The sequence below is a fragment of the Chiroxiphia lanceolata genome, chromosome 6 (genome assembly GCF_009829145.1).
Source record: "Chiroxiphia lanceolata isolate bChiLan1 chromosome 6, bChiLan1.pri, whole genome shotgun sequence".
NCBI classification, from domain to species: Eukaryota; Metazoa; Chordata; class Aves; order Passeriformes; family Pipridae; genus Chiroxiphia; species Chiroxiphia lanceolata.
Genome location: NC_045642.1, coordinates 28,578,842 through 28,592,586, shown reverse-complemented (window position 1 = coordinate 28,592,586; position 13,745 = coordinate 28,578,842). Strand labels below are relative to the sequence as shown.

The following is a 13,745-nucleotide window of genomic DNA, read 5'->3' as shown; positions in this document are numbered from 1 at the left end:
AGCTGCACTGGCTTTTCAGGGCTGTGAAAAAGATGTAAAGTCATATATTTGTCACTAGTCAGTAGCTCTGACTCTATTTACACACTGGGAACGTATCTGTTGAGTAAGAAGGTACTATTTTTACATAGGTACCTTTCAGAATAGGACAGCAATTTAAGGTTTGTTGTTCAGAGTTTTATTAGTCTTACAGCCAGCTGTTTCCCTTCAAACTGTTCTCTACACAAATGCAGGAGTACACCATTCATGTCATGACCACATGTCAGATACATTTTTTCATGCAGTGAACTCAGGGGGAGATTTTTCAAGTCAGTGACTTTCAATGGGACTTATGTTCCTAAATGTCTTTAGTGCCTTTGAAACTGTCCCATGGGATATCCAGCTGACGAGCAGACAATCTGTACAGGTGCAGCTGCGTCTGTCTCATATCTTCTAGCAAACTACCCTTTCCAGCTCCTTCCACAATGTCCCAGTCCAGCAAAGATACTAAAAGTCTGCCTTCATAAATCCACCTCTTTGGCCCTCAGTGTCCTTCCTAATGCCCCGACGATTTCAGAGCTAGCCTTGAGGGGAAAGGAAACCAAGCAGCTGCCCCAGAGGCACTAAAATGAGTGCCCCATGCTTGCTGTTAGTGCCCCAGGCTGTTGAATTCAGTTATCCATGACTGTCTTCATTCTCCTGATGGGTTGCAGCAAAGACTACAAGACTTGACATGCGAGGCCTGGAAGCCAGGGCACAGCAGCCTTGAAGCAGCCCTGAAGCAGCCAGAGAGAGCAGCCAAAGGGACAGATGGAGAGTCCAGGATTAAAAATAAAATCATGCTGCAGGGAAAAGAAGGGGCATGTGCAATTTGGAAAGTCCAAAGCAGTAATTCCACCGCATTAATCCTGCATTGATGCTGTCACTCCTTCTCAGAATCCCCAAAGGTCACACTCAAGAGGATCTAGTTTCCTATGCATGTCCTTCCCCTCTTCTGCCCTCTAAAAATACTCTAGCCACTCCTTCCCAGAAAAACAAAGAGCTGCCCAGGTTTCATGTCCCCTAATTTCAAATCCCTAACCTCAATTCCCTATACTGGGTCAGGCTCACATTAGAAAAGGGCTGCTTTCAGAAAGGTGGTGAAACACTTGTGACCAGACAATTCAGGCTTGCCAGTTTTCAACATCTAGGTAACTTGGCCCTAATTTTGAAATCCTAATTTTTATCACATTTTGCTATGGTTATTGAAGCCACCAAATAAAAAACAAAAATTGCTCAAAGTATTTAGCACTCTTCAGACTTCTCTTTTTTGCACTGAAAGAAGCCAGGGCACTAGCAAAGCAGGAGTTAGTTGCAAGAAAAAGGCAAAAGATCCTGCTGCTCCTGTACTTAATAGGGGTCTGGTTCTGGGGCAGAAAATAACACATAAATTTTTGCTTCAACATGAATGGGACATCTAGCACCCTCTGACTCTCTCCACTACAGTAATATTCTGTAACTATAGTTATTCTGTAACATTTGCCTGAATGGAAAAGCAACAGTAACTTCAGGACTTTGTTTGAGTAGGTCTAGGACATATGAATAAACCAAATTCCCTTCTCCTGAGCAGTATATCTCTTTTAGCTATTCACTTCCTTTCACTCACCCTAACCAGCATGCGCAATTTATGTAAGAGCAACTTATTAGAAAAGAATTGTTAGCCTGGAATATTAGTTGATCACTACAATCAAGCTTGTGTGCATGTATTGATTCTATCTCCTGGTTTTGGTTACTGGTTCATACAAATTTTCTGAAACTTACATTTTTCTGGAAAATTTTTTTCCAGGTGGGGGTCTTTGGCTAAGAAAGAAAGAAAGAAAGAAACTGGTTCAGGTGATTTTGAGAATAAGGAAGGTGAAATATATACTTATCCAATTATTAAAGTGCTTTGATCTTATATTTAAGGACTTAAGCTCCAAAATAAAGAGGAGCAGAAAACTGAAACAACACAACAACAGAAGAAACCAAAAGAGAGGGTCTGATGCATAAGTATATTGCTAGTATTCAATGTGGTTTCATGTCTCTCATTCAAAAGCCATTATTTTCTGCTCACTTGGCCTAAAATGTGGCCCTTCTTGCTTGATTTCTATAAACACATCGAAAGGTATTTCTAGAGCTCCTGTGCCCCTGTAGCATCCACTGGAGCCAAAGAGAGATGAAAATGCTCAAAACTTCTGAGAATTGTGTTCATTTAGATGCCTGGCTCATAGGGCCAAAATTGAAAATGTTGATTCCAAGTTTTAAAATGTTGGCCTCATTACTTGACTGGTATCCTGATGAATTGTGAAGACAACTTAGGTAAAAGAAGGGACACAGAGTCCCCTAAGGATAAAATATTGCCCATTTTAAGCAAATAGAAGATTTGCCGTGGGCTCAAGACGGCCAGCGTCAGCCACAAAATGCTACCCTAGAGAAAGCTGCAAAACTTATTAACATAATTCAAGTTACTTTTATTAATACATTTTTGGTTGTCATGACTGAATTTCTTGCTTTTCTGTAATTAGTAAATGTTGTTTTAAGGAGCATTGTAATAGCAGGATGTTATCATAATTATTACAGTTTACAATTGTAAACACAGCACTAAAATAAACTTCCCTCACTTTTTACTCTCAAAGTAGTCTTTTTTGCCTTGGATATTCACAAGAATAAACTGAAAAAATATTAAAAATCTATCACCATATGACTGAAAATTACTATAGTATTATCAATATTATATATTTATTGATACACATTTTGCATATATAATACACATAACAAATATACACTAGAAAGCAGAGGTTTGCTTCCTTCCTTTCCATTCCAATAAACTCTCCACCTACCCGTCCTCTAGGCCTGTTCTTTCGTTTTGGAATATCTTCTTCCAAATCTTCTTCCTCATTCACTTCATCTGCATTTTCATCATTTTCTAAAACCCTCTGTGGTTGAACAATAAACAGGAATAGTTAGAAGAGGAGAGGAGGACACATACAACCAACTTCTGCTCTTCATTCCAGAGACTGTGGGTTATTACAGTTGATATAATGCCAAATCAGATCCCAGTACCACTACTTCTCTCCACTAAAGCAAAATTCGCTTTTCTTTTCCACCCTCAGATCTCCAGGGAGTTCTTACTAAAAATACTGTTGATATCAGTCAACTATGAAAAAAAGGTTCCTAGGAAAAAAGAGTGGCATCACTGAGCACCAATATCCCAAGACAAGTATTAGTATGTGTAACTGCAGGCCCTGTATGGGAACCTGTTTGCATGGGTTTTTTATTTTCATTTCTTGCACCATAAATTGTCTTGTTTTCCTTAACTTTGAGAATGCACATTAAGAATACAAAAATTCTGGGTTTTTCTCCTCAGTATCCCACAATCTTCTTTCTTTAGAAAAAATAGAGAAAATTTCTCCATATATTCCAGAATGGATCTAGAAAGCAATGTCTTTCAAGGCTTGCACTACAGGTACAACTCTAATCTAGAAGGAGGAGGGTTGCTGCATGAGAATGCTGGGAAATTACAGGTCTCACTGAAGTTAACAAGACCAATAGCAATATTTTGTTCTACTAATTATTTAACAGGAACAGTACTTCATCAGCTTATATAACTGTGAGATGCCTGGGCCATGGTATTTCAATCCTTTTAATTTGACATTTTGAAATGTAATCTCTATAGAACCAAACACAGGCTGGCCATCCTGCATGAAAACATGCACAAGTCAAACATTGCACAGACAAAGGCAAGACAAATCATCACAACACTAATGTTGGAAGAGGTCCCATTGAAATCCCCTCAACCCTTGCCATGTCTGCTAGGAATACAGGAACGGGCAGCAGCCACTCCTGCCATTCATGGTGTTGTGCCATTTTCCAAGGTGCTAATCTGGAATCACTAACTTACCTTTGCCATGACAACATTCATTTAAATTGCAACCTGCAGCCATGACGCAGATTCAAATCAGTGACATTAAACTGATGGGCAGGTTTTTCAGTCTTACTGTATTTGTCCCTTCTCTCTAATATATTTGAGAGCCAGAAGAAGGAGAACAGGAGCAAATCACAGTTTCTTTCTCTCCTTTCTACATACCTCAAGCACCAAATTCTGAATTTGTGGGAAAGAATACAACAGAAATTTCACTTTTCAAAAATTCTGTATTTGGAAGACCAACTAAAAAAGCTTGTTCTTATCTGATCAGCTAAATTTCTAATACTAATATTGGTCAGTGCGTTTTTTTAAAAGTACTAACAACTTTTAGAACATGGTAAAGGATCAAGTCTTCATCTGATTTTTGCTTCTTTTATTTTTAAATCTCAGGAGGCTATTAATGAGGTCAATTTCACATAATACTACAGTACATAATACTAGAGGGTGTAAAAGTTAAGCAGGTTCCAGTTCTGTACATATAAAATGTTCCTTCAAAATTCATACAATTGCATACATTAATTGACTTCCTCTTAGGAAACTGAAGCACTTGAAAAACGTACATGAGGAGACTGTAAGAAATTTAAGAATGTATGTAAGAAAATAGGCAAATATGTATGTAAGAAAATAAGCAAACTTACTGATATGAGTTTGTATTTTTACATTGCTTCCTATCTTAAAGTATCTCAGAAAAAAAAAAAACAGGGGCAACCACATCATATATGGGAAGGAAAGAAGCTAGTTTACAGCAATAATAATACACAAGAGTTAAGAAAAATATTACAAACCACTTTCTTCCTTTAAAATTGAAGGACCAATTTAGGAAAGAGATGATAAGTAATGAAGTGTGAATGTGGTGAGACTGCCAGACTGCCATGACTCTAATACTTGATTGAAGGGGCATAACCTTTCTGATGCATGGTGAAAAGGCTATTCTAACCCTTCTCCAGCAAACAATGGAGACACACATTAAATACCAATCTACTGTAGGGCAAAATCCTCAACCCCGTTAAATACCAACTGTACAGGAGGTCCCAATGACTGCACCTATTTAGCGGGGGGGGGGGGGGGGTGGAGGGGGAGGGGAGCACTTATCCTTTTTAGCAAAGTAACTTTTCCAATTCTGTCTAAAACTGTGTACTTTAGTGCGGCTAAGCACCAAGTTGTCTTCTCCTGACAGATACTATGAATGTGAGAGTGGCTGGGTCTGATGTGGGAATTAAAATTATGTCTACCCCACCTGCTCACTCTCACCACCACTGAGGCTGGGCCCTTTAAAGTTACAGCACAGACAAATATGCAAAGGAACAAAAGAGAGATTTGTGTTCTCTTATTTGTCATACCGATAAAAGCACTGATTGTGATTTTGATCTGGTACAGTCTAGCTGCCAGGTGCCAAAAAACACACTGAAAGCTGGCTACTAGTAAAGTCTTTGGCAATCGTTGTTCTATAGAACTGAATCCAGATAAGCTGTGCTTGCATTAAAAAAAGCAGCAAGACATGCTTTTTGCATTTGTTCTGATGAAACTAGAACCCAGGTGGACAGGTCACAGCTACAACAGTTTAGCTGATTTTTTTTTTAATTTTATTTTTTTTGGTACCCTCTCCCTGCTCTGCAATGCCTGGATTTATGTCAGTTCCACCATCTCTGAAGTCTCTTTCCTTGGACTGCCGCTGGGGATAATTTGGAAGCTCAGATCACACAGCAACATTCAAAGGGGCTTGTACAATCTCATAAAGATGCTGCACCATGACTTTTTGTGGCCTAGGAAGCAGGTATAAACAGATCTTTGGTTAGAGCTCTCAGCTTGATAGACGCAGATACACTACTGAAGAAGCAAACACAGAGAAGGCCTCATGTCAAGCTTGTCCCCACTCCATGAGCATGGGATGCTTCCTCTTTGATGGATCTCCTTTACCGGTGTAACTGGGAAGGGGAGAGCTAATTTTGCTGCCCCTACATGTGTAAAATTTCTAGCAAATCAAGCAGTAGGACTGAGTTCCAAGTAATACAGATTTGTTGCCCATGCTCTTGTTTCATTTGGCATGGGACTGCCCCCACAAATTTTCAGTAGTTTTAGGTGTAGATGCAACACGTTGTACCTCAGCCAAAATTACCAAGGTTGGCACATTGCTAATAACTCTCACTAAAATCCCTATAAAAGACTCATAGCACAATGGTGGTTTAGCATCACCAAAGACGTGCTGCTGCGGGAGAGACCCTTAAATCATTTTCCTAGTGATTTAAGATATCTTTAAAAGTGACGTGGACTTATATAAGAACCCCTTATATTACCTGAATTCCTTCTATGACAGACCTACAATTGTATTTCTACTTCTAATTGTTGAAGGATGGAATGGAATGTTGACAAATAACTTTCAAACCATAATGCATGTGAAGAGGCAATATTTCTCATACCTGCATCACTAATAACTAAGATAATTAAGGTTAAGAGATTTTTAATTATTTATTTTTCTTGTATACCTCCAGAAGACTACTTAGTATTGAAAAAACAAACAAAAACCAAAACAAAACCAACCAAACAAACAAAAACTCCCCAAAAAAAGACCCCAAAAAACCCAACAAAAAACCAGAAAACAGGGAAGGCAATGACATGTTTTTGTTTACAGTCAGCAGCTGTGAATCCAAATTCAAATCCATGTCCAAATTCACTTTAAATGTGAGGCACTAAAATTCAGTTTATATTTGGGACCCATTTCTGCTTGTCAGTTTAATATGTAATTATCTCATAGTGCTCCAAAACAAATTCCAACAAAAGAGCTGTGCAGACACAGTCAAGCAACAGATTCTTGTGACAGGAGAAGTATATGAGATCCTGAGTTCATTTTGAGCATCACAGAGTAGCACAAAAGTTTGGCAGTAGAATAACACAACTATCAACATATGCACTGTTCTGCCACAGGACAAAAGACTGTTAGACTTAGAGACAAAAAGTAAAATCGAGCCCTGATGTCAGAGCATGGCGCTCTCCTTTACCTGGATTTCTTGAATAGCGTCTTCCTCTTTAGTGTCTGTTTTTTTCTCTATTCCCTCTCCACGCAGCAAGGCTTCCAGAGTTGTACTTTCTGAGGTGAACCCATCTTTTTTCAGAGGCAGATCAACTTCTGAAAAACAAAACACACTCACTGTATGTGTCTCCCCCAAAGAGCTAACAAGCAGAAGGACAGAGATGTCAAGCAGACAACTAACAGACTTTCAAGCTTTTTTCTGTCTTGAAGGACAGTTCTTCAAGTTTGTTTAACCACTAAGGATCTCCATATAGTATTCACTTCTATCTTACTGAAAACCTGATATCTTTTCAATTGCTATGCTTGCTTACAGGAAAAAAAAGGCTGGACATACTGTATCAGGAGGAAATAAATGGGGGGTGGGGGAATCCTTCTCCTTTGTGTAAACTCCCTATGCTTCAAAGAAAGAATAAAAAAAAGAATAAAATATTTCAGTATCTTTCTAAGATACTGAAATAAAAAAATATAAAGAATCTGATCTCCCGAAGAAGAAAAGAGTTTAATGCAAGTTAGCATCTGGCACAATTTATACAGCATAGCTTCAACCCTCATTCTTCCACACCAGGGCATGTTCCACATGTGGGAAAGCAGAAAGCCTGTGTGGGGGGCCAATGCTGAGAACTTACGTAGAAAAACAAAGGGATGTGTCTTGAATTTTCATGTAATATTGACTAGATAAAATCTCCAGTTGGCTTAAAATGGGCCTACAGCAGTGAAGAAATGCAGTCAGCAAAGTTGCCCATAAAACAGGACAACACCCAATCACTGCAGGAAGAGCTAAAGGCTGGCTCAGGACCAGGCTGAAGGCACTGGGCTCCAAAAACTGCAGGTTTACGAGAAAGCTTGATACAACTTGCTGTACAAGCAAAGTAACAGAGCCTTATTTCCCTTTCAAATGCTGCTAGTAGATTATGAGGCGGCAGACAGGCAAATACAGCACGTTAATTTTAGCAAAGAGTTAAAATACACCTAGTGAATAACTCAGTTTTCCTTGTAGATCCTGGCCTCTACCCCACTCATGCAGCGGTTCATTCAGAACAACCCTATGGCAGGGAGACATCCTGCACATCTCTTTAGCTAGCAATTACTCCCTCCCTCCCTTCTACAGTGAGTTCCTTCCTCTAGGCCAATATATTTACAAATAATAATGTACAGAACTGATGCTCACAAATCAGCATCTGGTGTCCTTATTTCACAGGTCTATCCACTTCTCATCCTTTAGGACTGTGTTTTGTTCCCCAATATGCCTGAAGCTCCCTGTCTTTCTATCGCCATGAGTTGTAAATTCTGCAGGGCAGAAATTCATGTGATTTTAAAGTCCCAAATCACTCCTGCAATCCAAATAATGAATGAACACTTCCACCGGAGACAGTAAAATATAATCTGTTTCTTGGGGGTAATTGCGTCCCAGGAATATGTTTGTTCTATATACGAAAAACTCTTAGCCAGCAAATGATTCAGGGTCCCTGATCAGTGCTTCCACAACATGCTTGCTCCAGTCTTCTGAAGTGAGAGAACACTGCTCAGCCCATAACCACAGAAAATCCAGCAAAAATTCCAGGAAAAGCTATTCGATTCATGGAGGGAAAGGCTGACTACAAAGTATGCAGAAAACCCAAATCACTGGGATTTTAAAGGAAACTCCCAGGACAACCCACACAATGGGATGGGATCAACTCTGAATTGATTCCCCTTCTCATCACAAGGAGCTCTATTCATTTAGGCCTCTGTTTTCAGCATTAAGCTCTACACATCCACCCCATTATGGCCTCTTCCCCAACTTCTCCCTTACTTGAGCTATAAAAAAGACAGAGAAGTCAGAAGAGAATCATACAGATTGAATTTCCCTGTTGAACTACTAGTACCCCCCTCTGGATCCAGACATTTCAATAGAAAGAAGGCATTTTTGACTTGATTTATGTGCAAATCCCAACACTTGAATCTGAAGTCACTAAGGAATCTCCGTAATCATCTCTGGCTGTGGGCTTGGCTTGGTTTCAAAGTCCTGTTCTGGGGTGCAAAAGGGCATTTGCTCGGTATTTCCTTGTGGGACTGCAAAACCCAAGGGGTCATCATACATTCAGCAAGTGAAGAAGCTTCAAGCAAGCTCAAGGGCATTGGAAACAAACATGTCTTCACTGTGACAAACTATGTCTGTCTCTGGATACCAATACATACAGCAAATGAATTCATTAGAAAAGGAAATGAGCAAGGAAGGGCTGAGGGATAAGTAGAACGTATAAAAAGGTAACGCTACTCCCTGTTTGTTCCAGAGATATTGAACATTAAGTTTGATAAGAGGGAAAGGTAGGTTTTAAGGTCAAAAATGGGCAGCTGTCTTTAATAGGCATGTTTGCTGCTGCTACTTCCCAACAGCAACACTCCAGGAGGACTTTTCATCCAAAACTCTCAGAGCTTTTTCTAATTACTAAATTTAACATCCCACTGACAAGGCGTTGTAAGGTAATATTTTTATTTGGTTTACTGATGGGGAGATTGAGTCACCAAGAAGTTAAGTTAGTGAGTAAGGAATACGGCAAAAATAAACTCAGTGTAGCTGCCTCCCATTTGCCCACTAAACTGACTGCCATTCAACTCCTTCATTTTCTTCTGCACTGGTAGCATCTATGAATCCATTTTGCTCCTAAATAACTCTAGAAAGTGGGAAATGGCAGAGGCTATCTCATCTGGAATGTAAAGTTTATACTATAAAAACCTTCAGAGGTCCAAAGACAACCCCTTAGTAATGAATTCAATCTTTGTAATGAATTAAGTCTTTCCTGGAAGATGGCTAGTCTGTAAAGGATACAGTAATGAAGACAGGGAGTTATGTTTCCAAACCAGTTTTTGAATCCCCAGAGATGAAAGTCTTAAAAAATTTAAAATATAGTTCAGTTAATCTACAGAAATAGTTAAACACTACAAGGGATCATTAAATTCATTTCACAAAATCTCTTATTTTCTCTTCTGTATTTAACTCTCCAGGATTTTCCCAAAAAAGCAAGAAAAGTATCTTTTTCTCTTATGCCTGTACCCTAAATAAAACTGAGAAGCCAACTCAACACCTGAAATGTAGTTTTCATGTGAAAGATCAAGGCTTTCCCCAGATCATGAGAACTGCTGTTTGGAAGTAAGGTGGAGTCTGTTCCACTCACTGTCCTGATTATGAAAGTAACAGCCAGTGCCAGAAGCTTCAAACAAGGCCAGAGGGATACTCTCCTAGGCTTTTTGTCATTTTTTTTTATTCCTCTCCTTTCGAGGATAAACAGTCACAATTTTTCTATGACTCTGCTGTGGGAAGCTTTCCATACGGTCCTGACAAACCTCTCTGAACTTCCTCTTATTACACACTAGTCTTCCCAAGACAGACCAAGACTGCACCCAACATTTTCAGAAGAAACCACATATCCCATTTAAACAAATGAATTATAATATTCTTTAGATTACTCCTCAGGCTGTGTCTTTCAATGTCCAAGCTGCATACTAAGCATAAGAATTAGGAACCTTATAATGGAAACAAGAACTCCCATAAAGAATACATTCAAACACACAGGTATTGTATTAAAATGCCCATCCCTCTGCCCACTCACCAAGCACATTCATATCTCCCCGAGGAGGCCAGTACAGACCTCCCCAGCCACAATCATTCTAAATAACTTTGTAGTATGTGCAAATCTTTGTAGTTTACAAGATATTGCAACTCTCCAGCTTGTTCATTAATATATTACACAACACTGGACCAAGCACTAAACGTCAATGCACCAGATGTTAGCCTTTATCTATAATGAAATTTCTTTCTTTCATTATCTTTTATTCTGAAAGTTTTGACCCAAGATAGTGCTTTGTTTCTCTTTGTAGGCCTATTACATGCCAAAGGTCTTCAGCAAGTCTAAGAAAATCATCAAACCCCCCTACCTATTAGTTATTTCATTATCATATATAGAATTTTAAGAAAGTAGTGAGACATGTTTTTCCTTGGTAGGAAAAAAAAGTCGTTGGTTAGAACCTCCTATATCATCATTTCCCAGGTGCTTTCCTGATTATACCCAATTATTGTTTCAATCAATTTCTCAGATGGTCATGTAGAATTTATGGGTCTTTGAATCACATCCAAATCCTTTTAAAATATAGGTAATAACATTTGCTACCCACTAATTGTCCTAAATTCTTTCTATTGTAACTTCTAGTTTATATCACGAGCTCTTCTTCAAACGTTGCAATATCAGAGAACATAATCTTTATTACAAGTAATAACTAAGGCACTATAAATAAAAGCTTACTCTTTTATATAGAATTTTTAAGAAGGCTTGTAGATAAATTTCCTTTTGATTAGTATTGCAAATGCAGTAGCACATGGTTAATGTAGGAAATGCAGGAACTAGTGAGAACTATACAAAATAGAAGTGTCAAATCAACAAAAATCACCAATGAAAAAATAATATGTTATTTAAGAATCCTTCCCGTTTTAGTAAACCATGGTATTACTAGTGTCACAGCTAAATATTGTGCATACATTATAATTCAAATATGTGTGTGTGCATATAATTAAAATTTATGGTTTTTAACTTGGCAGAGTCCCTTTCATAGTGATTAAATTAACATGGTTATTTCTGCTTACCAGCTCAGTGCAGCAACCTCTCTATTTATCAAGGTCCTTAGATTGTGATGGTAGAATCTGAACGAGCACCCATGCCAGCGTCATTCCTGTATCTGCTTGCTATTGAACTGCTGCCTCCAAAAGAAGCACATTTTCACAAATCCTACAAAGTGGTGGGCTTTTTCAAGTTTTGATTCACCAAAATAGCAAAATAGCTGCAAATTCTTGTCCTTAAATAAGCTACATTTGGTTTACAATGCATTGGGAGCTAAGCAACTTTTCAGTGTCTCTTTGAAACATAAATTAAAAACAATAATCCCTTTTTCTATACAGTGCAATGTATTTGTTTTATAATGGATCATTTCCATCTCCACAGTAGCAGCTGCCACCCAAACCATCATCTCTGTGCACTCGTAAGCAGCTCCACTTCCAGTTCTAATTGGGAACAGAGATACTTATTGGGTGAGTTCCAGCGTGATCTATCACGCCAGAGACAGCTACTATGCAAACCAAAGCAATCCGGCTTCCAAAACCCCTCTTAGACAAACACTGACTTTGCACATAGATTCTTGCATTTTTGTTTCTTGGTGCCATTTTTTTGGAACATGAAAAGTGCCAGAGGAAACTATATATTAAGAGTTCATGAAATGATGTTTAAGATGGATAAATCCAAGGATATTACCTTAATAACCGCTACCTCTTTAAAATGACATAGGTGGTCTAAAAAAGCCACCTAATTCACAGCAAGCAGAACTACTGCTGAGTGAATGCAGGCACTAAGCTCATTAAGAGGATGTGGCAGGATGTGTCTGAAAGTGCAGTGCAGTGGCTCAGCAAGCAATTAAATCCCATGACAGTTTAAAATGAGAATCTATCAGTGTCACAAGAGTGTGAAGCCTCAGCATCTCTGCTGTTCCCACCCCCAGCGTTTTATTTATTATAGCGTATTGGGAACATAGGAAGTCAAAAAGATTATAATGAAGTATGCCATATAAAAACCAGATTAAGACTGCTCTTCTTTGGGGAAATATGCAGAGAGAGAAGCTGTCTGTTAGCTGTCGAGTTTGCAAAAGATACCATCTTTTGGGATGGTGCTCTCTGCCAGCAGACAGAGTGCCCCAGGGGAAATGGTGGTGAAAAACCCAGACAAGCAGCATCCATCCATCCATCATACGCTCATCTCCACATCTCCAAGGCACAAATATAGCGTTAGAGTGCAAAGGGTGGGGGCATGGGGGATGGAATCCCTTAAGAAAGAATGGGGAGACAATGCCATACATAAATAGCTGGATTTGTAGCTTTTCTGTGTATGCACGACCACACTCTCCTTAACTTGTTTGCTCTCTTGCTTGTTGTGTTCGTGGCCATTACAGTGACTTGTTAGCATCTTTAGAATTGATACATTCACAGCAGTGACCAGAACCAGGTGTACTAAAGGCAGGGCTCTGCAAGCTTCGTTTTGTAAGCATGCCTCTGCCAGCACAGCACAGGAGGGACCTTCACTCCTTCTGCAGATCTGGATCTTCAAAACCCTTCTTTCACTGCACTGTATCCTGCTGTCCCAGGGGCTTTTATGTTATGCCTTAATCCTGACCTTCCACGGTCCCTGCTATCCCACCCTTTTCTCCCAACACTACTGCAAGTCAGCACTCATCTGTAGCAAACTTGTCACTGCCAGTTCTACCCATACAGAACCTCCTGTTAGCCCAGCCCTAGGCCTCCACTGCGACAGATTACTGATAACACAGAGTCTCACAATGAGTCCATAAAAGTCAAACAAATGTCCCTAGCGAGTAGTAAACATAATTTCACTGTATTTTTAATCCAAGTTGCAATATAGCCATGGCTATACTGGAGGTTGTAAGGCTACTCCAGAAATTCTTTGTCTCTCCCACAAATTCCACTCTAAACCTCATGTATATTATTGCTCTTTCAAGGTAAACTGGGCCATGGTGAGTACAAAGACATTATAGAAGGAAGACTACTTGAAAAAAAATAGAGTATTTGTTTCCTCAGAAACAAACCATTTTGTGTGGAAAGAATAGTTTGGAGGACTCTGCCATTAAGCAAGAAGTCCTCCTCAGGCTGGAACCATGGGTTCCTGTAAAGCTCTGAAATTAATCTTAGTAAACAGTTGTTGCAAATTTTGAGCACTACTGAGGTTTGCTCTAGGGAGCATTAGGAGATTGGAAAATCTCAAT

At 39.2% G+C, this 13,745-nt stretch overlaps 1 protein-coding gene across 10 annotated transcripts in view; it reads right to left on the bottom strand.

Annotated features, from left to right (window-relative positions):
• The window catches only part of DPF3 (double PHD fingers 3), a 158,631-nt gene that overhangs the window by 53,784 nt on the left and 91,102 nt on the right, over positions 1–13,745 (bottom strand). For 7 of the 10 annotated variants that reach the window (XR_004357508.1, XR_004357509.1, XM_032690227.1 and 4 more), the window contains 3 exons: positions 6,916–7,043; positions 2,835–2,930; positions 1,777–1,815 (listed from right to left, as the gene is read on the bottom strand). Coding sequence is in view for 7 of the 10 variants with exons in the window: in XM_032690227.1 (XP_032546118.1) it covers positions 1,777–1,815; positions 2,835–2,930; positions 6,916–7,043 (263 nt within the window). In the remaining 3 variants the exon portion in view is untranslated. The remainder of the gene's footprint in view (positions 1–1,776; positions 1,816–2,834; positions 2,931–6,915; positions 7,044–13,745) is intronic. The other 3 variants (XR_004357510.1, XM_032690228.1, XM_032690230.1) reach the window with 1 other exon arrangement.